The sequence below is a fragment of the Rhodnius prolixus genome, unplaced genomic scaffold (genome assembly GCF_049639745.1).
Source record: "Rhodnius prolixus isolate KJV_2025 unplaced genomic scaffold, Rpr scaffold_30, whole genome shotgun sequence".
Classification (NCBI taxonomy): Eukaryota; Metazoa; Arthropoda; class Insecta; order Hemiptera; family Reduviidae; genus Rhodnius; species Rhodnius prolixus.
The window spans coordinates 1047062-1073091 of NW_027411638.1; the positions used below are offsets into that span (position 1 = coordinate 1047062).

General features: G+C 33.0%; 2 protein-coding genes across 8 annotated transcripts; both read left to right on the top strand.

The window, feature by feature from the left end:
- The first annotated feature begins 1152 nt into the window (after positions 1–1152).
- On the top strand, positions 1153–6574 carry LOC141462298 (uncharacterized). 2 transcript variants are annotated; one of them, XR_012463185.1, is made up of 5 exons: positions 1153–1324; positions 1999–2239; positions 3042–3286; positions 4130–4364; positions 6340–6574. XR_012463185.1 is itself a non-coding variant. In XM_074144028.1 (4 exons), exons 2-3 carry the CDS (start codon positions 2046–2048, stop codon positions 3271–3273), a joined length of 426 nt encoding a protein of 141 aa, XP_074000129.1. In that variant the 5' UTR covers positions 1154–1324; positions 1999–2045; the 3' UTR covers positions 3274–3286; positions 6340–6574. The 2 variants fall into 2 exon arrangements, 1 of the variants encoding a protein (XP_074000129.1); XM_074144028.1 differs by lacking the exon at positions 4130–4364 and having other exon boundaries at positions 1154–1324.
- Positions 6575–10587: 4013 nt separating this feature from the next.
- Positions 10588–25328, top strand: LOC141462297 (uncharacterized). Of its 6 annotated transcripts, none has more exons than XM_074144021.1 (5): positions 10588–11216; positions 21229–21411; positions 22052–22214; positions 22721–22876; positions 24359–25327. In XM_074144021.1, exons 1-5 carry the CDS (start codon positions 11168–11170, stop codon positions 24615–24617), a joined length of 810 nt encoding a protein of 269 aa, XP_074000122.1. In that variant the 5' UTR covers positions 10588–11167; the 3' UTR covers positions 24618–25327. The 6 variants fall into 6 exon arrangements, with proteins under 6 accessions (XP_074000122.1, XP_074000123.1, XP_074000127.1 ...); XM_074144022.1 differs by lacking the exon at positions 10588–11216 and adding an exon at positions 13932–14552; XM_074144026.1 differs by lacking the exon at positions 10588–11216 and adding an exon at positions 14633–15680.
- The last annotated feature ends 702 nt before the right edge of the window (positions 25329–26030 follow it).

Here is a 26030-nt window from a genome sequence, read left to right on the forward strand (position 1 = left end):
GAATTCGTAAAATACAGTATACTTATTGTACACTCAAATATTTATTATAAGCAGTTCTGGACTTAAAAGTGAAAAGTTAAGCTTGTCGTTTCAACTTTCATTCCAATATAATCCATGGTTTCACTATCTATTTAACAATAAGTTGAATTACTTACGTATTCAGAATTAAAAATGTGAAAAAATATAAATTATTTATGAATGGATACTTATTATAAAGAAGTTTTAGATTCGATGGGATACAGAATCAAACTTCTGGATTTGACTAGAACAAAATTAATACAACTTAGTTTCAACTGCATGAAACACTATTCCTCGACTATATTTGAATGAACCTTTTTAACTTTTAGAAGGGAAACGAAATTTAAATACAAATATTCAATAAAGGTTTATAATACACTAATTCTACTGACCTATGCTATCTAGTGGAAGAGCAAAGAACTACTAACTACTGAATAGTTTGCAAACTAGTCAATAGTGCTTGAAGAATTTCAGAAATAAATTATAATTTATTAGGTTCTGTTCAAATTTTGGTGAAAGTATTATGAAAGATACGCGCTTCAAGTTAGATGATTGGCTAGCCCAGTGTTACATAAGTGTATTCGCTGACTTAAGAGAACTATATGAACAACCTGAATTAGTAAGATATAAAAATAGGTAAGGTTGGAATGGTTAGGCTACGAAGAGAGGATGAAGCTAACAGGAATACTGAAAAAGATTATGAAGGGAGGTGCAAGAAGACAAAGAAGACTTCACCCGCAACTATTTGAGTTTAGCTTATTCATAGGCGAATTGACTTTTCGTCAAACACTGATTAAAAATTATGTATTTACACGTTACATACAACAAAATTCTATGAATAAATACAGGTAATGATGTAACAATTGATTCTTTATGTCACAGTGGTTTTGGCTTCCTCCCACCCTCGTCGATCTATAATATATATGGTAAAGCAAAAGAAAAAGTAATTCTCTTAGGGGGGGCCACAGAAACTAAGTCCATCACATGTTAGTAAACTTTTTTTCTGAATGGTACATCTTAAACGTAAAGAGATTAAATTTTTGTTAAAATCGAACATTATTTTTTTCCTGCTAGTATTCTTTAAATTTTAAATTGTACTAATTAGGTGTTTACAACGTTGGCATGTCTGGTACTCTTCTATTTTTGGTGGCCCTTAGTTGGACATATCAGTCGGCATGAATTGAGTGAGACTGCAATCAGCACGAAATTGGAAGATGTTACCGGGAAGGATTCGTGCGTCTTGATCATTTTCTTATTTGATACCAAATATAGTAAAATAATAAAGGTTCTGCGAAGATGCTACAAAGTAAGTTTCTTTTTATTTTTAGTACGGACAGAATTTTTACTTAATTTCTTGAACGGTCCTTGATGTAATGGCACACTGTTATGTGTGTACTGTGTGAAATTTTTAGTTAAATAACATAAAACACTTGATATATATTTAACATTAGCTGACACAGTTTAGAGTTGGCAAGAATTGCCTTTATGATAGTTAATTTATATTCACACAGGTGTCAACCCAAAGTAACAGGACGCTCGTGTCACTCACTTCTAGCGTGTTTGTCCAATGCTGCGCAAGTGCTATACGGGAAAAAAGGCTCCAGGATAGGAATAGCGCTTAATGGGTCCTTGGTCATAACTGTATGAGCACACTTGGTCTGTTATTAGTTATTATCCCTTCATTTTAGCTGCGGATAACTCTATAATTGTGTTAATCTTGGATAGAGTAAAATGAGAAGAAGTATTTTTATCAGATGAGTTCCGATAATGCTTTCAGTAACGAACCGCTCGTGAATGGGTGAAAAAAGCAGGATTTACTTTTGCACCTTTTTCTTAGAGTTTCAAGGCGGTACGGTAATGGCAATATCTCAAATGTAGTTCCTCTTAAAATTTTTATATGTAATCATTATATATATGTACGACTTTTATTTCGTATAACCTTAATATAATCAGTTTGAACTATTGTCATGTTTACTTTAGTTGTGTCGGTCAATTAGTCAGAGTGAGGGACAGATCCTGTCAGCAGGATGAGCTGTGCAGGGCAAGGTGGCCGCACCCGACAGCAGGTGGACCGGTGGACCAATAGTATCCACAACCTGCTGGCCAGCACAGAAGGGCGCACAGCCTTTCGTCAGTATCTATTAGAGCGCAGTTTCACTCAAGAAGAGAGGACACTTCTTTTTTGGGAAGTGTTGGATGAGACACAAGACCTTATAAACCGGTAATTCTTTTTCTTTTTTTTATGCTAACATAAATGTTATATTTTCGTAGTATCTTTAGTGCACCCAATATATTTTTATTTGTAATCAAGAAATTTCATAAAGAACAAGACTACCATTTCATAGCTCTCAAGGCCAATTTTAGTTGGAATTAGGAAGTTTACTATTCGCTGTCAAGAATTAAGTTTGCCATAGTTTCATTTTTATTGATTTCAGCCAAAATGAGTACAATTGTAAATTTGCAAGAAGAGGTGTACTTATAAAAATTTTACAATTCGTGGTATATTGTTCTTAACCGAACAGTTATTGTCGTACAGTTAATGATTATTGTTCTGCATGTGGTTTTAAAATTGCATGCATACAGCTGATTTTCCAGCATCTTTAACTTTATGTTAACAGAATGTACAAAAAGAGTTTCTGATTAAAGGATAAGGTGGATTAAAATTGTAACCGTTGGAATTAATAGTAATTTCATTCAAAATTATTTAAGTACTACACTCATAGAATATAAGGTACTTATAGAGTATAAAGCCCGTAAGGAGAATACGCTAATGGTGAGACTTTCTTCCTGTGGAGGTTGGGAGAGTTGACTACTCTCAACCAGCCTGGTGTGGATTAGTATCTATTATGCCTGTTTCTGTTTCTCACATTTATTTGAAACTTGGGTTGGTGAAGAGATTTAGTAGGTTTTCCTGGAAATTCTACTTGACCAAAACTTCATAAAAACAAACAAGGGTTGTTAATCTATTATACTAAATATTGAATATGCAGAAAATTAAGTACTTATTTATTTTTATTTTGCAGAAATGCCACTACAAAGGAAATACATGAGAATATATGCAAGTTAATTCAATTGGCGAATGATGAAGATGTAAACCTAGATCTTTCACAAATGCGCGAATTAAGGAAATGCAAGAGGGAGCAGGATATGACAGTACTTAGAGAAACTTTAGAGCGCGCCAAAGACTGGACAGTACAACTTCTAAGGGAACGATATAGAGATTTTGCTGATAAACTTTTAGAAAAGTATTCTTAAGTTCAAGTTACTGGTGAGTTAGCTTTTTTATTTATAAGAACACTTATCTTCTTTTGTTTCGATGGCAATGAGACGTTAAACATTTATGAAAGGTTTATTGAACTACCAGGGCCACTAAAAAAATTCGCTTCATGACGCCATAAAAAAAAGAAGCTTTTTACGGGAATAGCCTGAGTGTGAACAAATGGCATATATCAAAAACGAAAAACCGCAACTGACTATCAGGTTTTATTTAAATTCCTTCAACTGGAAGTGCGACTTTACTGACTGGCATTTGTTTTTTTACAACTTTCCTATCAAAGTGGAACCAATGATGTTTTTAAAAAAATCTCAATGCTCTGAGTAAGTATGTAAACTGAGCATATCATTTACAGAGAATAACTCTCTAAATTGCCGCATAAAAAAAAGGACCGTTCTATTAACCACACGATATGGATGGACATTTAAAGCATTGTTAAAATATTAAGTTGAAGAAAAGGTATAAACAGAAGTGCTTAGTCGCTAACTGTTTCATACAATCTTGTAAGTTTTATTTCTTTTTTTGAGGGTAGAGAATCTAAGAGTTAATATTTATATTTTGCCATACCTATGCCCAAAGGCAATCACTATGGACATAGATGGACTACTTGACAATATTTTCCCAATCATAAATCATAGTTCGTTTAAAAATGTGAGACTAAAATCCCCCCTCCCCACGTCCTCTACTTAAAAGTAGTACGTGTTTACGATTTGATTTAAGAAAATTCGTTAATTAGCATTAAATAATTGCATTAGGAAAAAGTTGTGAGTCTTTCACACCTAAATCTCAATGTGCTACATTTTGATTTTAAACACTTTTTCTTTTGCTTATTCACAGATTTGTAACATTGGGGAAAAAGCTCAGTTTGTGTGGTTAGCTACATCGGAGGCTGGGAGTTTTAGTAACGGGAGGGTACAAGTGTCGAAGTAGTTATCTTCGCAACTTCCCTTAATAATTTGGAGCTATCAATATCCTACGGATGTTAGCAAAATAAGTATTTGGACTTGCTGCTTAATTACTCTGGGCCTAACGCCCAGCCTGTAGACGTTAGTGCGGTACCTGTTCAAGTAAGGTGAGTGCAACATCATCACTTTAGTTCAGTCGTACAGTTCTTTACACTCCTGATCTATGGTCGGTATCACAGTATCATCTTATGTAAAGTTATGTTCCATTGCCTGACATTCTACCCTGAGCCACTTACTACAAAGACAAGGTTGTTCCTTTAGTTGTGCAGGGTGACAGTGCAGACTTTTGCTGCGATGAATCTCTTAGTTTTGCTTATTTATTTATTTCATTTATATAATTGTTTTTTCTTTTTTATTTTTCCTACTAAGTGTTATTGGTTTTTGCCTCCACTAGATGTTTCTGCTCGTAGGACCTTTCTTTTAATTCTTTGTTGTCGATCTACGCCTCGCACGATTTTTGGGTAACCTCATTAGACGGTCCTTGGCAAGCTCAATTCTTAGTAACCATGGCTGTGGGTGCGTCAAATTGCCCAGCTTGTTTAAAACAGTCCCTTGGTTGACTTTTGTACTACCTTCCCAATAATACTTTCTTGGTCGTTCGAGTTTTGGTATCTCGCAGTCATTGTCATACCATTTCAAAAAGAGACATTTTGTTGAGCTAACCATTGAAGGCTCCAGATGAAGAGTGTACGAATCCATATTTTTCCTACTCCTGATACGTACTCATCTATGTTGATCCAAAAATATTTTTCACGGGAAATATTCTTTCCGTCTAAGTTTTCCTACCCTAAGTAACAATACGTTTCACATCTTAATTAATGATGTTTTTAAATTGTACATTTTAAAATGTAGATACGAGTTTTCCAGCTGCAGCTGACCTCAGTGTTCTTCACAATTTTGCTAGACTAAAGTATGCCTTATTTCTCCAAAACTCTCCTTTTCTTTTTCTTTTTTTTTATTTATATAAATGGATAATACAATTTTTATATAAAACGTTACACTGGAACTACAAGCTTATAAAGCAATTAAGCCCTATAATTCATCTATAGCACTCAAATTATATAAATATAAGCTAAAAAAATCTTAGAGAGCATTAGATAACATGATTAATAATCTAAAATAGTTCTGTATTCAGATCTAAACGTTCAGAATAAATCCACATCTCCTTGTATTTTGATCAAAAACCTCAGATGTTACGGAGTAGTTTATTTGAATGAGCAATTCTAAGAATGGAATTTTATATTGAATTAACATCTTTTCCCGTGGTTTATTCAGCATATGTATGAAAATTTATTTGAGTAACAAGTTCTTAGCTGTCTTGAGACCGTTAATAATACTTTAAGGTATCAAATAATCTACGGAAGTGACAGAAATTTAAATTTAATTATTTTGACAATTCAATAATATTTGGTGCTTTTTGGTTTAGTCTCTTTTTTAAAAGCGAGTGCGTAAGAATGTTGTTTTGTTCTCTTTCTATGGTTGACATTTTGTTGGTAATTTGTGAAGTAGAAGGAAAATTTAAGTAAAGTCGCACTGAAATGGTTGACAGTTTTATTTTGTGGTATTCATAAACGGTATATATTATTTAAGTGTATTTCTGTCCAACACAAGAATATGATCTACAGACCGTTTTATTTAGAATAATGGTCCAGAAATTGGGTCAATTTATAACGCATCTCACAGTCTACATCATATTATCACATATTACTGGGGCAATCAAGACGGAAATTAAAAGCACTCACCCAAACTAAATCGAAATTGTTGCTATACAAGACTGTAAAAGCTATTACTTTCAGTAGGGTACTATTTGGATCTAAAAGAACCAAAACTGATCAAAATGTGGCAAAAAAATTATAATATTTACCCACATACACATGTGTAGTTTAATTCAAACAGTGATGATGTTCAAAAAGCCTGTAAATTCTCTTTGATTATTGATTGATATTTCTGAAGGTAATCCCAAATGCAATAAGATATGCTGCCAGAGTTTGAGATAAGATGTACTCATTACAACAATATATACTAATTAATATCTGATTCAAATAAACAAGTCAAACTGACTGTTTTTCTTCTTTTTTCTAGATGTTGGAGTTTGGATGAACCTACCGAAATAAACCGTTTGACCTCGTTACACTCCTTGTGTAAAAAGAAACGTTAAGTCAATGAGCTTTAAAGTCACGCACGTATTTGTATTTAGTTATTGTAACTTATTGTGCAGAATAATTAAAAGCACTAATTATCTTTGTAAACTTGTGAATATCAATCATGTGCACAGATTTTTAAAAAATATAGAAATTTGGTGTGTGGGTGAGAATAATTTTCTTCGGTTGATCCTCTAACATTTATTCCTCTCCACCTCCGCACGCACTGCACTAAGCACTTTGAACAATTCTTCTGTTAGTTTTTACTCAGTTAGTATATAGTGTAAACAATTTAGTGAGTTTTAATTAGAGGTGTGGATGGCAAGTTTTAATACCGCCACTACCTGATTATGCTTACCAAATATCAGGTTGGCTCTAATCGCCTGCCGAGCTAATGTCAGAGATGCTTAACTGGAGTAAAATAAGGGCTGTGAGCTTGCCATGTCATTGTAAAAAGTTCCAGTGTGTATCCTGTGAATGTATTGTTGACTTCCTGCTCGATTGAGGTGACAATTAGTATTCCACCGTTATCTGGCATAAAAATAATATCACTAAAAAAAGGCTGGAAGTCTGAAAGACTCTCCCAGTTGCTGTAAAAATTTCAGTTGTATTCCTCATACCTGGCATTCAGGTATGGCCTATAGAATTCTTGCTGCTCTGATTTAGCCTCCAATTAAATCCCAGCGTACTCCATCACCGATTCGCCTTCTGTGATTTATAGTACTATTACCACCTACCTAATATTAGTGAGATAAAAGCAGGGCGCTAAAGATCAAGATTGAAGAAAATCGCTGGAAAGATTTATTCTTTACAATATATGTACTGTCGGTCGGGAAAAAGGCCTATTGCTTTATCTTGCTTGAAATTTATTTTATGACAATTGATTTTAAGAGAAGTCGCGCTGGTAAAACACGCATCTCTCGACTTTTTTGATAGCGACCTACAGGAAATGACGAAAATCTCTATGGAATTGATTTAGGCAATTTTTTCAACCGCTTATTCTTTGAAGAAATGAGATTACTGTCCTAATGGGGGAGGGGGAAATAAATACATTCGTATATGTCCCTTAAACTGAATTCAAAATTGCTTACTCTTTAAATTAACTCAACGTGAAAATGATGTGGCTTGTGTTCGCAAAAACCAGCTTTAGATTGTTTTAATTTCTCCACGACAACATCTCACAATTAGGTGCGATAAGAAAAGATAACGATACGTGTAGAAGATTTAAAACAGATTTAATTTAGTCCAACATATGCTGGAGAAGATTAAGAAAACTAGCAAGGTAAAGAATGAGCTCTAAAAAAAATATTCTCAGATGTTAATGGAAAAGTCGTTTCCCGTAGTTAACTGCGCCAAAGTTCGTTAAGGAAGTACAAGAAACATTTACATAAGGAAGTGCTTACTACCTCGTCTGCAAGTAAAATAATTGTGCGCATTCTTTTGAAAAAAATTGAATATTGTATGGGCGTGGGTAGAAGAGCATCCTTCACCAATGGAACAACAAAAACATCAGATGATTCGAACACATTTGATTAAAAAATATATTTTAGTTTGCAAAACATCATAAAAGAAAAAGAAACAGTCCTGGAGAAGCATTTTTAATAGAAGAGAACAATTTAAATATTTTGGGTCTGATGATCATCGCTTTATCTAGAAAAAAGGAATAATAAAAATGAAAAGATCAATACTTTTTTAATGAAGATATTTTTCTCTTCGTAAGAAGCTTTGGCGCACTTAACTAGCGATCGTTATAAATTTCTTTCAGTGTTTACCTATTATCGGCTTCACTGAATACATTTTGTATAGGCTCCCTTGTAACTTGTTTGTTTTATTTCTAGTGTGTTTATATATCTCTCAAGCACAAGTTAGCTATAAAATGAGTTATAATCATTTCTGGCATTAATGTAACTAACGTCCCACCTCAGCAATGGTGTCCCTTCGTTTTAGAGTGTAAGGATGACAAAGGAAGAGTGAAAACAATGCCCAATGCTTTTATATCTTTTCGGTTAACAGCAGGCTGCCTTTCATTTTGCTTTGAGTTAATTATAAGCATCTTTGAAATCAATTTTAAGGAAATATCTAAGGAATGTATTTACTTTTACTCCCTTAGAAATACTAAAAAGAAAGAGTGGTTCAAAAAACTAAAAATAATTCTAAAAATCTAGGTTTTGTATGATTTTTATTTTACGAAATTGTTATTTCAACAAACAGATATTTAGTTAAAAACAAAATTGTAAGAAAGCTTTGAGATTTTAATAAGAGCAAGTCGTATGAATATTACACATAAATTCTTTTTTTTGTATCGTTCAAAATTATACTAGTGTAGTTTGGACTGGAATTCGGTTGTTTTATAGTTAGAAATAGTTCATTAATGTTCCTTAAATAAATCACTGCAGAATTTTATACTTTTTAGATTAAGATATTTATTGACACTAGATAGTAGCACATCCCGACTTTTTTTTCTTATTATCCATGATAATAGACTGGATGGCTCACGTGGTTTAAATTTTAAATTTCTTCATTTCATTTTTATTTCTACGAGCCCTAAGCTGAATCAGGGCCTTAATTATAAGTTTGCAGACGGTGTAGAGGCACATTTCACCGCAAAGCCCAAAAATATATATGAATAATTTTATTGAAAAGCGCATTATGTTAAATAAAATTTTAATTTTAAGATTTCTTTTAAAAATATTTTAACTATGAGTATTTTTTTCTACATCTCTTCTCAGAGGTCATTTCCAAACTTACAAGATATGAGCTCTAATTCCCTGCTAGAACCTTTACCTTTTGTTTCTTCTCTCTTTATTGTATAAGAGGCCTACTGTACCTTTTTTTCACTTGTTTTGCATTGGGCTTCGAATTTGTCTTTAGACATAACTTGAGATTTTTCGCTCATGGCTAAGCCATATAAGAACTTAGGTGCGCTTGGACATGTCGGACCTTGCACTTCTAATTTAGCTCGCTCATTATTTGAGACCATTGATTCGTTTTATTCAAATATAGAACTAGAGTGCGGTGATTTAAAAATAATAAATGTTATTTTCACATTGTTAGCTTTTTATTTTGACTGATAAATTTTACTTTCTTTAATCGCTAAAAAAAATGTAACCACCTTGAAAATTACGATTTTAAGTTTTTCACTGCAGTATAAACATGGTTTTGGGATCCCTGGAATATGAAAAAATGTTTTTACCGTGTGGGTAGTGTGTGTATTTAGATAAAAGCTCAGAACTGGATGCTACGTTTTTTTCAATGGTTGCTTTATACAATATTATGGCGAAAGTATCGATGTATTATTATTCATAAACCCTAATACTCATCATATTTAGTTGAAGCAGTTTCCTAAAAAACTTTTTGTGTTTCTGGAGACTTTGTGGCATTAATTTCTAATTTCTTGAACTACAGAGCTACAAAACATACTATCTTCTATATGGCGGGAAAACTAACGATACAACCATTTGCATATTCATTGGAAGGGTATTGAGTTTTCTTTGAGAGGACTGTACAGTTTTATTTTTTGCAATATTCCAAAAAATTTGCTTTATACCGTGTACTATTTCTCAACCACAATTCATTTTTCATTTCAGTTCATTTTTACTAAAATTTTTCTCAAGAAATTTTTTTTTCGGTGGCTTAGGGACTGGAAGTTAAAGAACCGTCTAAATGACCGATTCGAGCCACAATAGATCCATATGGGTCGCGGTGGCGTAGGCCTTAAGGCCACCCTACAAGAATCTAAATAACCTAATCAGATCAAGATGTAGTTTCGCCCCAATACAATACTGAATAGTAATAAAAGCATAGCTAAACTTCCAAAGTTAAAAGAAACCGATTTATTCAATATACTTATTTATTTTTAATTTCAAAAACAGCTGTATCGGTACTTTTTAAAATGGAATTGTAATTATATACTCACACTCATATATATAATTTTTATGTGAAACATTTTTTTAAAAAAATAAATTTCAAGTGGATTTGAAATACTGAAGATTCTGTGACGTTTATTTCAAGTATTACGGGGACGTGGCTGTCTCTTGATCTACTCGGCAATAAAACGCGTTAAATTCTTTTTTTTTTTTGAAGAATCAATAATAACTTCACCGTTATTTGAGAGAAACCAACCTTGTGAGTAAGTTTGTCACTTACGTATATTTGTTACAAAGATGCAAGAGAAAGTTGTTTTAGTGTTGAACTGTTCATCTCTGAATTTTTTGTTTTCCTAAACCAACTAAATTTGTCTATTAGAAGTTTAAGGTAATAATAGAAAGTAGTTTAAGTTTGCAAAACAAATTTCTGAAAACAGTGTGATGATGGTAAAGTGAAATCGAGTAGCTCTGGAGTATATTGTAAGTTGGTATTGAAGATGAAGTGACCGAAAAGAAGCGAGCGCGGTGATGTAGCAACTGAAGATGATATTTATAGCGGCGAGGGCGGAGTTGGCCGCAGCAACAAGACCGAGACAGTGCCAACAGATGTACAGAATATAAAGCTTGAGGCCGGAGAAGGTGCTTTAGCCGTGCTGCCGTAGTGGTTTGTTTTTTCTGGTACGTGGCCAGTGCCCTCTGGAGCTGGGACGAGGTGGGGCTAGCTTTGGCCTCCCTTGAGTGGGGATCTGCGGCACTTGAGTCCGCTGGTATAAAGACGCTGGCTTGCTAGACCTCCACTGTACCATCGTCTCTCCTCGCTCAAGAGGACACCGCTTCCTGTCGCATTACAGCCATAGAAACTACACGCTGTCTGCCAATTATTGTATAATTAATCTACACAGTATGATTGCCTTCGTGTTCGTTATACTCTCTTCTCTCACATTTTCAACGGGTATGTACAGCCAATTTTTTCTTATTTCATTTTTTTACTTTCTCTATGAAAAAAAAAAAGGCAGAAAGTTCAAATTCGTGAAAATGTTTCTTAAGATTGAATTTATGTCTTCAATATTACAGAAGAAAAAAAGCTCCATTAAGTGCTAATTTCTTGCTATAAGAAAAAAAAAAAAAAAAAAAATTCAAATGATCTTCTGATAGAGCGAATTTCTTTTAACTTAGAATTTGAACAACACGTCTAATTCCATCAAAAATCTTGTTCCATCTAAAATCCTCATCAAATGAATCCTGCTAAAATAAATTTTTACAAGAAACAAAAGTCATATCTTTATAGTATTTGAGTACTTACTTATATATTACTTGTTAGTAAAGGTTTTTAAGAAATCTTTTGGTTTCATTTTAAAGAAATTCGCTTCAATGAAATTCTCATTTCCGGCCACTCCATCTTCTTCAAGCACAGAATTTGGGAATTTGAAACCTAACTCCCACCCATTCCCGAAAATCGAACTTTTTTTTGTTTGCTTAAATTTTTCAAATGAAACTTATAGTTTTAAATTTATTTAATATTTGAGCTCACTAGTTACCTCGTATTTAGCACCGAACTTGATGTCATGACTTAAGTTTGCTAATTTGGAAAGAAAAATTCAACAACGGTCACCAAAAAGCTGGGAGAAAGCCAGGAAAAATATTTTAGTTTCCTGAGATTTTGTTTTTGTTTTCAAGCAACAACTAAGAAGCACCACTTTACTGATTTTTCAAAACAGAATTTCTTTTAACTATTTCTGCAAACATTATAAGCACTTTTATTAGTTTATCGCTTTTATTTAAAACAATTTTTGAGAAAAATTCTAAGGAAAACTTAAAAATGAAATTTTCTTCAAAGATAATACAATTCCATTGTATTATATAGTTATATATCAACTTTTTAACAAAAATTATAATTAATTTAGCTAAAACTAAGTAAACCAAATCACTAGACTGGAAATTCAAATTTCTTTTTTTTTCCCAGCAGTCAAAAACTTTTACCAATGATTCCTTTAAATTCGACCATTCATTGGGCTAAAATACATATTTTTTTTTTGTTCTTAAGAAATTTAGTTTAATATAGTTGTGGCAAATCAAGTTTAGTACAATTATTCGGATTTAAATAATGTAAAATAAATGTTTGATTAAGAACTCAGTTCAAAGAAAAGCATCACAACTATAAAAATTGCGAGAAAAGATGGATTAATTTTTGTTATGAAATGTATTATTTTTTTGTTTTTCCCCCTAGAGAATATTCAATTTTGTGGGGTTCTAGATTGTGTGACCTCATTCTTACTTCATCAATACCTGTTACTGTGAGTTTTCTTCAATACGGTTACTGATTCAGTTCCGCAGCCACAGCTTTACCCCCTTAAATAAATATTTTCTGAGGAAAAAAAAAATCAGACAAAATCGATTGACGTTTGTGGCTCTAAGTTCAAGCTAATTGTCGGGCTTCAGATACCTAAACTCAATATCAAATAAGAACTGAGTACTGAGTGTTCCGTTTCGAGTCATACTTTCCCCATACACACACACACACACATATATATATATATATATATATATATAACTATAAAATACATAATCCGCAAAGATAATTTTTTTACACTCAGGACATGTTAAATAGAATATTTTCGGTGAAAATTAAGAATCGTAAGTTTGCAAAATTGCAGTTTTTAAGAAGTTGAAAAAAAGACGCTCAAATATGGCATCCTACAATATTTAGGTATCATCACCCATCAGATTCTAAAGTTTTTTCCAAAATCTCAAATAGAAGTGATATGCATATAGTTATTACGCTAGCTTTAATGGAAACTTTCGTATCAAGTTTAAGTATTTGATTGAGAGTAAAATTGCTTTTGAATGACTGTGTGAAAGAGTTTGTTGCAGCACTATTGCTTATTGCATCACTCTTTATAATTCATTAATTTTTCAGAGTATTTGTAATTTTCAATTATTGAAACATGTTAGAAATAGGTTGGATAGAACGTGTGCGGGGCTGGTGCCCCTGGCTATCGGCGGCCATCCATGCAAGTAATCGGAGGTCGAGTACTCGCTTCATGGCATGCCCTAAAGGTGACCAGCCTCAGCGAACTCACTAGTAATAAGTTCCATCTTCACAATAATCTTTTCTCACACCAATTCAAGGTGTGTCCCTCGCAGTTTTATTTTTGCGAAGATCTGCAAGTACAGGGCTGGCCTACTATAATCAGAGCATGGGTGAAAAAAATCATTTGTGTCTAAATTGAAAAAAAAAAAATACATCAATAATTCTTGCGTTTCTGTCTCTCTGCCCTGTCTTAAACCCTGCACTTTCAACATCCCATTTTCCGATAATTCCGTAAAGGTCTCTGCCTCGAGCTTCTTGGTTTTCTACTGCTAATGTTATGAACCTTTTCTTAAAATAGTAAAGATCTTTGATCATTTTTTAATTAACCAAATTATTGTTTCATAGAAAGAAGATTGTCACATACATACGAAGTGTTAAAAAAATCTTTAAAGCGACATCAATTTTGGAGAACATTTCATAATTATTAACATCTATTTATTACAAAACCTAATACACAAATATTTTGAACATTGATTTTTCCACCACTATATTTTTTAATATTAAAACTTTATTCATTAAGTTTCCATTATAAACATCCTGCGATTTTTCAAAAAAATTATTAATGTAGTGTATTCAAGAATTGCGAAACTGTTTTCTTCATCTAAATAATGAAATATTTTGTGTGACCAAGTGGTGAAGCTGCTTTTGAGGCCGTTTCTCTATTTTGAAGTACTGTATTAACTAATTTATAATATTTAAAGTAAGTAAACTAGAAACAAAAAGGACAATTTTTCAACACAATGTTTGTTTCTGAATCAAAAAACAAATTGACAAGCTTATAGTTTTAAGTTAGGAAGTTATTGTATTTTATAAAATGTTTACATTTTAAGTGTATCTGCTTTTCTGGGGCCCTTTCAAGCCCGGGGCCCGGAAGTAACGCATTTCCCCCTTAACAGGCACTATTAATTCAGTGTGTGGACAGAATATCTCAAGAAACTCAAAATCATGGAAGCTCAAACTCGATATGTCGTTTGGGTAGCATTTGATATTCAGGTATTGGTAAAAATCTGCCAACAAAATGCGTAACTTTGCTGAAAGACTCCTTCCTCTCCGCCTAATTTTTCGCGATTCCTTGAAAATAATCTTGTTATCAAAGTGAGTACATAGAGTTGACGCTAGAAAGCGCGGCTACTTGATTATAAACTACTGGCATTACACCGATAGCACAGCACTCCTTTCTTGTCCGCATGTCATTTGGTAATTTATATTAATAATTCAGCAGTAATTTATTCATTAAATAATTTATATTTGTGATGTAAAAAGTATTTTGTACCCTACGGCCAAACTGTAGTAATCAAGCAAACGATTGTAATTTTGTTTAGCAGATGAATATTCACTATGTCAAAAAGTTCTTTAACCTCTAAAAATTTATTCTTTTTTGTAATAAACTGTAACACTTTTTGATGAAAAAGAAAAGAAGTTTATGACAACTTTTTTTTAAAGAATTCTCTTTCAATTGTACAGTCGGAAAAATCAGAAAAACGTACTTAATTTGACTTGGTAGAGTAAACTTTCTGGTGCCCAACAAGTTTTCCGTTTCCCAAAAAATTAAGGTCACAGACTCAACACGTTTCTTCAACTATTATTTATAAACAATGTTGAAGATCAATAAAAATGAAGCAGAGCATAAAGATGAAAACACAATCGTATGGCACTTGACGAAGTACACATATTCATTGATATCCCTTGCTAATTAAGAATGTTTATGCTAAATGGTCTCGAGAGTTTTTACTCTTTGGAGTTTTCATTATAAATATTCTAAGAAGTTGGAGTAGCTCTGGCTTCTAATTTACTAGGTGCCACAATAGCTGAGCACTGCTCACTGAACAGTTAGGGGCGCAAACCGCACATCTACGATATATCGAGGTGTTGGGTTCGATTCCCAGTATTGGCTTGGGATTTTATGTAATTGTTCATATGAGAAATTCTTGGTAAAGTAGGTTAGCAAATACTCCTTCTTCCACGACAGTAGTCAATCTACACCCCGCTTATAAAACTTCTTTCTATTAGCTAAGTTATTCTGTTAGTTTGGTGAACTAAAGTTGTAAATCTTTATCAAGGAAGGTTATAGAAAGCTCAAATTTGAAACTCTGTTGAGTGATCTGCCATGTAAAGCTTATCTTTAAAGGGCAAGGTTCTTCAAAACACTTTTTGTCCCGACCTCAAAAAAATATCACCCAATGTTAAAAGCATTGCTGTAAGTTTGAGAAAAATCACTGTTGCTACAGAACTCTCCGAGTTAGATTTCAAGAGTTATGAACTTATTGCAATGATCTTTGCCATACTACGTTAACAACCTTCTCTAAGAGCTAGTCACGTAAATCGGTAAATATTTTTGTAAAAATACAGTTTTTCATCTGAAATACATGCTTTGCTATCATAGTAATGCTTTTCGATACATTTATTTTATAATGCAACGATTTTATTTTAACTTGAATTGATGTACATATATATCTAGCTTAAAAAATGTTAATAGAATAACATTCTCAGTTAAAATTGAAACAATTGCAGTAAAAGAAAGTCGTCGTGTTCAAACCAGGTTTGTAGTTTGCTGAGAGCAAGGTTGGCCAGAGCTGAGTGCTTTGTTGTGGCTACAGTGAGAAGTTACTTCCCAGTAAGTAATTACTTACTTGGCCGCGGCCAGATAATGAAGCTGCCAGTACTCCTCCAATTATTGCCGGCCACTCTCTCAAGGTCGCCTTAGTCACTGCTAGGCTGCGAGTTAGATTTCCGGAGTTATGAGCTTACAGGTGCAATGATCTCTTCCACACGTTAACAACCTTTTCTAATAGCAATTCTTGCGATCACGTCAATTTTTCCAAAGTTGCAGTTTTTACTACAGAAACACGTGCTTGCAATTTTATTTCAGCTTTTAATAGTATGAACGATAAATCGGTACATAGTACTTGTGGCTGATTAGAAGGATGCTCAACATTACAGGAAAAGAAAATTCTAAAAAACCAGCTTCCAGTAAAAATACTAAAAAAGGTACTATTCAAATTTGAAACAAATCGTTGCATTCATTTTCAAGAAAATCGCTAAAAAAAGAAAAATAATCTGATGTGAATTACGTAACTTTTTCCAGAAATTAAGAAATTTAGAAAACCAACTAATAAAACTCTTAAGATTATGAACCAAAAAATAAACAAATTGTTTTTAAGAAAAATGATGCAGTCGTTATGCCTACAAGGGTTGTTTACTTCTTATCAACAATAAAACTTAGAGATGGCCTCTATTTCAAAAGCTATTATTAACAGTGTTCAACTATGAACAAATATATGTATGATTTAGTTGGAATGTACAATAAATGGCACTTCAGAGAAGAGCTTAACCACTTCCTTAAAATCCTACTAAAATGTTGTTAATCAGTAAAGGGGTTTCAAAACAAGTAATAAAACTGTTAGCAAATAGTCTCTAATAAAGTTTCAAGAAAATACAACCATTTTCAAATAAATAAAAACTAGTAATCACAAATCACCTAAAAAATCTATTCGTATTGTGAAACTTTTGGTTAAATATTTTTCTTCAAATTCGGACTTTTAATTACATATTTAATGTGTTTCACATTATTAACATATCGATAGTGAGTCCTTTCTTTACACTGAAACGACACCTTCACCCATTTCTCTTCCAAAAATGCCTTTAACTAAATTTTACACAGAATATTTCCAAATACAAATTATAGATCTATAAGTATACAAGTTTACCCAATTTTAAAATTCTTTGGTGCCGTTTTCAAGAATATCTTAACAAAATAAGAAATAGCAACACTTACAGATCAGAGATTTTTATTTCGCTAATATACTGCAAGGTTCGAAACGGGATACTAAAACGAAATATTTGTTTTTGAACTGGTGTCCCCATATATATTCATTCATAAACACACACCTTTTTAAAAAAAAATCTTTTTCGTACTCAAATTTTGTTCTCTAGGTAACCAAAAATTAATATCCAAAATTTGAACGATTGCAATTCTGCATATTAGCAAAAGTAAAAATTTAGTTTTTATATTAATTAAGAAGCAAAACTATGTTGTCACCCATTAATATGTTAACACCTATTAATCGTTATCCTGTATTACAAAAATAAAAAAGAATAGATAAATTCTTTTCTAATAAGATTTTTATATGTTTTGGGTGAATTTAATTTTCAATTTGTTTATCATACAGCTTTGAATAAAAGTATACAGCCCTGAAGATGAGCTAGGTCAAAAGCTCGGCAAAATAAAAAATCATGACTAAAATTGGCATTATTCTTTTCTTCCTACTTCAAAAATGACTAAATTTAGTGAGGATTTAAAGCAATGTTATATGGAAATTTTTGTATTTACTCGTTAATTTGAAAGTTCGTGTAGGGAGTCCCTAAACTATATTTTTACTCAGCACCCACGACTATTGATTTTACCAATGAAATATTGAAGCACCCTCCAGTATCAGGGTTTTCGCGAAGAAAGTGGAGTCTGTAAAGAGTAAAATATGTTCGTGTAGCGAGAATGTGTGTTTTGATGAGCTCGAGTTGGTCTGTGAGTACGCTAAACCAAAAAAGTTGCATGCAACAACTATCTCGGCAGGTCATACGAGTATGTGATCTGTATGAGAGTTAGTGGTGTCAGTTAAGTGAGTTTGAAGTAAAAGACTTTGGATTACCAGCAGGGATGCCATTATGCCCGAAGAAGTGGCTAGTTCACATATCTTATTCGGAAAAATGAAAAACTTTAACGATTGTCTGGACAACTAATGAGAATTCGAAATAGCCGTATGGGAGTATCGCTATGGAACCAACTTTGAATTTTGTGACCTTTGTTGAGGTACTTTGGCGAGGATTAACTTAATACCCCACTCCTTTCGAACTTCGCTTAGTTGAAGTTTCCTGAAAAAAAAAGTATTTGAGATAAAAGCAATAGATTTAGATCAGATTCTAATAGGGTTGACCGAAGTCAAGGCCACCGCAAAAAAAGGGTCTACTGTGGCACGAGTACTTCCGACCGACAGATTTTCAAATTTGCTAATTTACTTACATATTTAATTTCTATTAATATTATATAGTCAGTTGAGACCATATATAATATTTATTTAAAGAGAATTTGTATTATCTTTTAGTGTAACTCAACAAACGCACATAATTAGGCCCCGAGGAAGGCAATCAATTTAACAAAACGTTGGCCTAAAGTCGGGGTCGTTGTGTTTTTCAGTTTGACCGAATCCTCGCTATTTCAATCCTAAATAAAATTTAAAGATCACTTTAAGGGAGCCTGCCCCCCTCAAAAAATACCTTTAAATAAACTTGAAAAAAGTTTAAAATAGAGTTATTGATCTTTACGACTGATAATAAGTTTGAATAAAATTTTTAGAGCTGTTTGAGAGAATCCCAAAAAAATAAATATACTTACAGTTAAGGTTCCCTTCCTTGCACATAATCGCAATATCAAATTCTGCCATTCTCTGGATTTCAGTAAAGGCTCTAAAGATTTCCTTTAATCTGACCCTATGTACCATATTCAATTTGGAGGAGTCTAGAAAATATCACGCTTTCCTTTTCACTGTTATTTTATTTTTGTGAATCTATTTATTTTAATGTGTAAGTGATTACACAGACTAAAGGGCATAATAGGGATAAATCAGAAAAATAATTTGGTATAGAGTTAAAATAAGCTTCTGTTTAATTATGAAGAAGAAGTATACGTTTTATTATTATTTTCACAAAAAAATTGTTATAAATGAATTGGCCAGCATAAGGGTCTGTGACTTCTAATAAATTTTAAAAAAGTTAATGAAAATTAATACAGTAAAATGACTTAAATGATATCAATGCAGTACATATTAATGAAATGATTGGTACTTGCTGATTTGTGTACATTTTGGCGTTTAATCAACCCTTATATTTAACATTTTAAACTAAGTTTTTGTTAAAGATCTATGTAATGGGCTAGCTTTTCACTAACTAACTTTTAAGTAGTTGACAGTTTGAAATGGATATCAGTAAGTTTTTAGCAGGTCAGTTTTAGATTGTCACACTATGATAAGTAAGTTGATGAATTTAAATGGAGAATGCAAGTTGTGGCTAGCAGGTAGAAGTGAGGTTGGCCACAGGTACCAGGGCGTGGCTATAGTTGCTCTTAGTTCTTTAATTCTGTTTCCTTTGTCAGCTGTGAGTAGGCATTGTCCCAGCGCATTACCACCTATTTTCCGGTCCTCACTTTCTCTCACAGGGTACTCTTTTTCAGATGTTTCTATTAATAGCCCTCATGATGAATCACTTCCTGCCCATGAGTACTTCTTTTACTTTTTAAGTACATCTACTGAATAATAGAGTCAATAGAACAGTACGGCACACTCAAAAATTGACGGAAAACTTAATTCTCCCATACAATGTAAAACTGACAACTTTTATTTCCTCTTACTTAAAAAGTAAGAGGAGGAGTACTTACTTAAAGTAAGTTCTGCGAACTTGTTAAATTTTGAAATTGAGTACTTCCAAAATTCTTGTTTTGAAGTGTGACTTCTTTTCTCTTCTTTGTTTTCAATTAAGCAGGTACGCAAGTTCTTCATAAAACGCAAACGTAATGATGAAGAAAAATTACTGCACTACGCTATAATAAATGTATAACATTAACAAATTAACGCCAAATAATTTTGGCCACCTAAATTACAGTCTCCCCTCCTTTAATCATCAAAATATTTAAAAGTACAATAAACTCATACATTTGCCATAAAATTGTTAGAAATACCTGGTATGCCATTGCCTCGTAACTGCTTTGATGCTCTTTACTTAAAAGATTTCTTTTACATAAACATTTATAAACATTAATTAGAATTTGAACATCCAACTTAAGGCAATCTTGATATTAATTGGTTTCTAAGTATCAGATTTACATATTTTCAAGAATAACTAATAGCTGAAAACTCGACGGATTATTCGAAAGGAAAAACTCTGATTAGTTTAAAGTTTTTGCTTTCAAATTTTCCGATAAGCTTAGGGGAAATACTTACCTATTAAGGTAAGTTGTGTTGTTCCCCAGCTTACTAGCCGCAACAAAAAATCATTCCTAAATCTCTTTGTTTAGAGCAGCTTTAACTATCAACAATACGCTTTTTCATGCAGTTTTTGACGATCAACCCTTGTACAGCTTCTTAACGGACATTTTAGTTTGTGTATTTAATAATTATTAGATAAAATGATCTGTTAAATATTTTCTTTTTAATAAAATTGAGCCAGTTAAAAAGAGTGGGATATTGTAGAATAATATGTTAGTTTTTCCAATCTTTATGATGATCTGGATGCAGGAATTAAGTGTTCTGTACAATTTTAAATTTATTTCAGCAGTTAGATTTGTTTAGATTATAGAGATTTATAGATATTTTTGCATATGTTACTAATGTGGCAATTCCAGACATTTAGCTAGCAGTTCTAAACATTTAGCAATCACATCGTAGGGGATATTTATATTTTCAACATTGACTTTAAAGCTTATCAATCAACATACTTGCATATCTGTTAATACTAATTTATCATAGCCTTTTGGTTTTGATTAATTTGATAGTATTTAATTTAGATGCAACTTGGTAGGTAGAACTAATTTTGATCAAAGTCAACTCTTCACTGATTAGATTTTCAAGTTTAAAAAAAATATTTTTAGCGATCGTTAACTAGCTTTGTGTATGAAATAAATGAAGATGATCCAATTAAAATTTGTAATATTCTTTCGGTAAAAGAATTTAAAGAAAGGTGTAGAGGGCGGCTGAAGGTTGACTCTTCATTTTAGTAGTTTGTGCGTTTGATGATAATTATTAATTAATTTGTAGTTAGTTATGTTTAAATGTGAACAAAATTAATTGTGTGACAAATTAGTGAATCTAATCGAATCCTTTATCAGGCCAGAGGATCACAACAATTCAATTGGACGGAGTGCAGTACTTTATCAGCCGCATGAACCCATACTCACCTGAGTTGAACTACTTTCTGGCCTATCAGTACTGTAGATCCATTGGATTGCAACTAGCTTCATTCGAGACCAAGGAAAAGGCGGACTCTATCACGCAGTATCTCGGTAATGCAGGTAAGTCACTATTCATTCTTATTGCTTCTTTCATTATAAGGATTAAAAATCCCTGGGCGAATCTAAAGTTCAGAGTCTTTACAAGATTTTTTTTTTTTTTTAAGTAAAAAAATCAAGTAATCGCCGATTATTCAGGCGGGGCTTAACGTCCACCCATTTAGGTATCGCGGATGGGGGCGTAAGCTCATACTTTACCATTAACATTTTTCTTACCGATAAAAAGTTACTTGAAATTCATTAATTGTGATTCATTTAACGCACCAGATAAATACTATATAATTTTGATGCGCCTTAATTTTTAGAAATAATAATCATATTACTGTGCCAAAAGCAAATTTTTCTCATTTTTAACTTTTTCTCATCTCTTCTAAATGTCCACCTTTATCTTTTTACAAAAATTAGCAAACAAATATTTACCATTCGTCAAAACCAATTCAATAAGTTTCCAATAATTCTTAGTTCCAACTAAAGATTAAGGCATTTTAGAGAGAAATGCGACGTCCCATATCCTCTAGAACCCTCTCTAGATTCAGAGTATTTGTTTTATTGAGGCAGAGTTAAGTTAGTGGCGCAGTGTTAGACTAGATGCACAGTCATAACATGATAAGCTCAATGACACTAATGCTGTTTTGTTATTTAGGGTATAATAAGTACGATTTCTGGACTTCCGGGAACAAGCTTGGCACCGATATGCTAATTTGGATGAGCACCGGCCTGCCGTTCAATGCAACCTTCGACTATATGAGAAAGCTGCCCGGCGATGACATGCCCGTGGCCCGACAACTGGGTGCCGTTGAGCAAAGGTTTGTATTAGATCAGTAATTTTTTGTTTGTTCGGTTATATAAGGCGCGTCAACACCATTTTTTTTCATATCCTATATTTTTGCTGCTAAGAAGTGATAGCTGAAATAAAGTATGAAATTATTTAAGTGATTGTTCGCGCTGGTAGAAACTACCAAAGCAGTTAGTGAGGTCTGAAAATGATATCGGTTTAAAGTAAGCGGCAGAGGGACTGTAAATAAAGGTGAAACGCTTAAAATTAACATGCACATGATTAACATTGGGGGAGTACACCTCTGAAGACAGGATTTCCTGTTTGCACAGAATATTGATTTTAATATAAAAGGCATTTAGGACAGTCTGTCACATAAATAAGTTTTGTTGTGCAACACTAACATAATAGTAAAAATTAGTAAAATTCAAATTTTATGAAAATTTTTGAGTTAGAACTTCAAGAATTGTAGTAAAAGAAGTGTAAGCGTAAATCCTAATTTTTGACAAGGTGCTTTTTCGTTTGGTTTGTCAACAGGAAAGACAGCGGCTCCGGTGATGGGTGTGTGGTTCTGCGGGCTCCGGAACTCACATGGGACACGGACGACTGCACTAACATTAAGGACTTCATCTGCGAACAGACACGCTGTTACTACTACAACTACGGCTCCATTCCTGTCTCCTCAGCTCAGGGGTAAGCAAGGTGAGACCAGTAGTATTCCGCAACAACCTAGCCACACAAACAATATTTTCTCTTAGCTGTTTACATAAATATTGCAATTTAATTGCTTTTCTAAAATGTTTAGAGCAAAGTACTACCAGAATGATACGTTTGTGAGGCCAAGGTCAAATTCTACTTCTTGTAGGCTTCTGTACTACTTTTCAACAAGTCAGGCACGAGTCTAAGTAATGAGAGAAATCTGTAGAGATTTTCGCAAAAATACACTGGAAGTCGGGATCAATTCATGAATTTGGGATCCTGAGATTTTATCGGTCATGGTACGCTTCTTACCTGAGTAATTTGTTCTCACTCCCCAAATTGTTGTAGTTTGTAGTGTTTGTGTAAAATTTAAAAACAGAAAATCGCATGCAGTCTACATTTTAAATTGGGATTTGGAACCTCCAAATCTGGCACTCATCTGTTCAACATCCGAAAGTGCCAATTTAGTGAACCAATTTGTCAGCTCTTTTTAATTTTCACGAGAAGTTCTAATGATCGTTGCAAAACTTAGTATAAACATTTTATACTTGTAGAAGGAATGTTTATTTAAAATATTTTTTCTCTAGTCATTTTAGGCAAGTTGTAAAGAAAGGGTTGATGCTAAGTTTTCTTATTGCAGGAGCTTTAATTTGAGTTACAATGGATAGCGGTTATACTCCAAATCAATGCATAGAACGTAGTATCAAACCAGTGCAACCAATGGGTGATGGACACATTTTTTTTTGCAGAAACATTTCATAATTAGATAAAAACTAATATAAAAGAAGAAAAAGAAAAAGTCAACATGTGAGCAACACACACTGATTTTAGGTTTCAGGACGTTTGTAATATTATTTTACTCATATATACACAGCAGATTTTACTTTCTCTTCCGGTTGAATGATTTTGACCGCTAATTAGCGGTCAGGGCTCTTATGGTGTATCCGAATGTTTATGAAGTTTGAGTTTCCTACGATTTCTTGTCATTGAGCTAGTGTTCTGAGACAAAGACATGTACAGAAAGACATGAACACAAATCGACTATTTTTTAAAAACCACTTAGGAGTTACTTCCTCTAAGGAGTAAGAGAAAGTAAAAAAGTTAAGAGAAATATCTATTTTTTTCAGGTGGGCTTCACGGCTAACTAATGAATTAGCTGTCTTACATGAAAACTTGGAATGATAAATTGCTCACAAGTATTATATCTTAGACTTTTATTTGAAACATTGTTCCAGAAAAATATATTTACAGATTTCACTGAAATCTGAAAAATGTACATGATTTAGTTATTAAAATTATCTGGCATAGCAATGGGGTTGGCAGGCAGAGGAATAAGTTATTGTACGCCCACTCATCTAACTTATTTAAGACTTGAGAGAACTAAGCGTTTTCAACTAAAGAAAAATTAACTTTTGTAATGATAATAGTTGGAGAAAGTCGAATTGGAGTACACACTTTTATTTTGTATGTTTGCAGTTACGCGCCAGGTAGTGCGATCAAAGGTTCTACGACAATGGGCGTGCCAATGACCCAATCACAAATGACAACTGAGGAGTCCGTAGAGCAGCGAGTAAGCGAGACCACCACTTTGCAGACAGCCAGTCTGCGAGCTCGCACACTAACTGCGGACCGCAGCAACGGTTGGCCCTGGCCGCACGACATCCTACTAGAGAAGCCAGTTAAGGCGCCCACTCATTCAACAGCATCTACCACTAGCGCACCGCAAACCGTTTAATCATTGTATGCACTCCAATCGTCAAAGTTCACAAATTATCCTTGTTTTGTGTTTTTAATGAATTCAATTTGAAGTGATCGCCTACCTTCTGACAATATTAGACTGCAATTAGAGCCTTCTAAGGCTCTCTTATACATTCACTCAATTGTACAAAATGTATTAGAGAAGAATTTTTCACAGCCTACTTCTACAAACATTCCTAAACATTTAATAAGTTTTAATAAATAGAAGTCCCCTCTATTCTTCTGTAAAAAATTGGAACGGGAGTTCTAAATGATCCATGTAGGTAGCTAGGTAAGAAAATTTAGAATACATTTACATTTTTGTTTTGTTAGATAATCTGTCATTAGATTTTTCTTTTTTAATTAGTGCCTTATTTGTAAGTTAAAAATCAATGAAGTTAGTTTTATTAGACTATTGTTTTATAGAAGTTAGTTTACAATTAAATACACAGTTCTTTTTTGACTTGTCATATGAAAAAATTGATTATACTCTACCCCAATTATATACAATTGGCCTTCTTCACAAAAATAGAACTCAAAATAGAAAATGAATCTTAGCATAATTGCTGAAATACAAAACAATGTAATGATCAAAAACATTTATAGCATATTGACTTTAGAAACTAGCCAAAAGGTACATTCCGAATTGGAAAAAAACCTTTTTTTTGCGATGATTTAATATTATGTTCAAATATAAAATTTAATAAATTGAAAACTTAAAGGTTGGTTACCTACCTGTTCGTAGCTTATTCCAAGTATTGCCTTAGTTTCTTATATATTATCTCAATACAGTGGCCCCAACTTGGGCACAATATTAAAACGGGCCCAACGTACATTCAACGACATCCACAGTCTTACACTTGTAAGGATAGAATTTGACTCTTTCCTGCATAACGATATGGAATGGATTAAAGTTAGACCAATTCAGATGTAACTTTTTTTTTTTTTTTTGAAGGGAGGTTTTCATCATTCCGGGAAAATTTAACGGCTAAAATGGTAGGGACCATACTCGCCAATAGCAAATAGTACTGTACGATCATAGCTCTGGCATATGCAGTTATTCTGACCAGTTGAATAATACAATGATGTTTCTGTTTTTCCTCAAATCACCATTTTCCTTAGCCATTAGTTAAAAGATTATTAGATTTCGTTCACCGAAAGTTATTTAATTATAATTTGATACAGACAAACTACTTTCAAGATCTGAGCAGATTTAATAGTTTTCCTAAAACGATCTACGAGTATTTATCGGCAACAACTCTAGAGAAGAGAAAGAAGAGAATGGTTGACACATACCAAGAAGTTAAGAAGCTAACAGTTGCAAATACTTTTATGTATAACTATATAACTATGGGAACGCAATAGCTGAGAGGAAAGTACTACCGCGACAGTGTTGTCCTATCGAAATGAT

Coding starts and splice junctions, on each gene's coding strand:
- LOC141462298 (XM_074144028.1), top strand. CDS start 2,046: ATGAGCTGTGCAGGGCAAGGTGGCCGCACCCGACAGCAGGTGGACCGG. Junction 2,240..3,041: donor ACACAAGACCTTATAAACCG/GTAATTCTTTTT, acceptor TTTATTTTGCAG/AAATGCCACTACAAAGGAAA.
- LOC141462297 (XM_074144020.1), top strand. CDS start 16,280: ATGCTCAACATTACAGGAAAAGAAAATTCTAAAAAACCAGCTTCCAGT. Junction 21,412..22,051: donor GCAGTATCTCGGTAATGCAG/GTAAGTCACTAT, acceptor TTTGTTATTTAG/GGTATAATAAGTACGATTTC. Junction 22,877..24,358: donor CCTGTCTCCTCAGCTCAGGG/GTAAGCAAGGTG, acceptor GTATGTTTGCAG/TTACGCGCCAGGTAGTGCGA.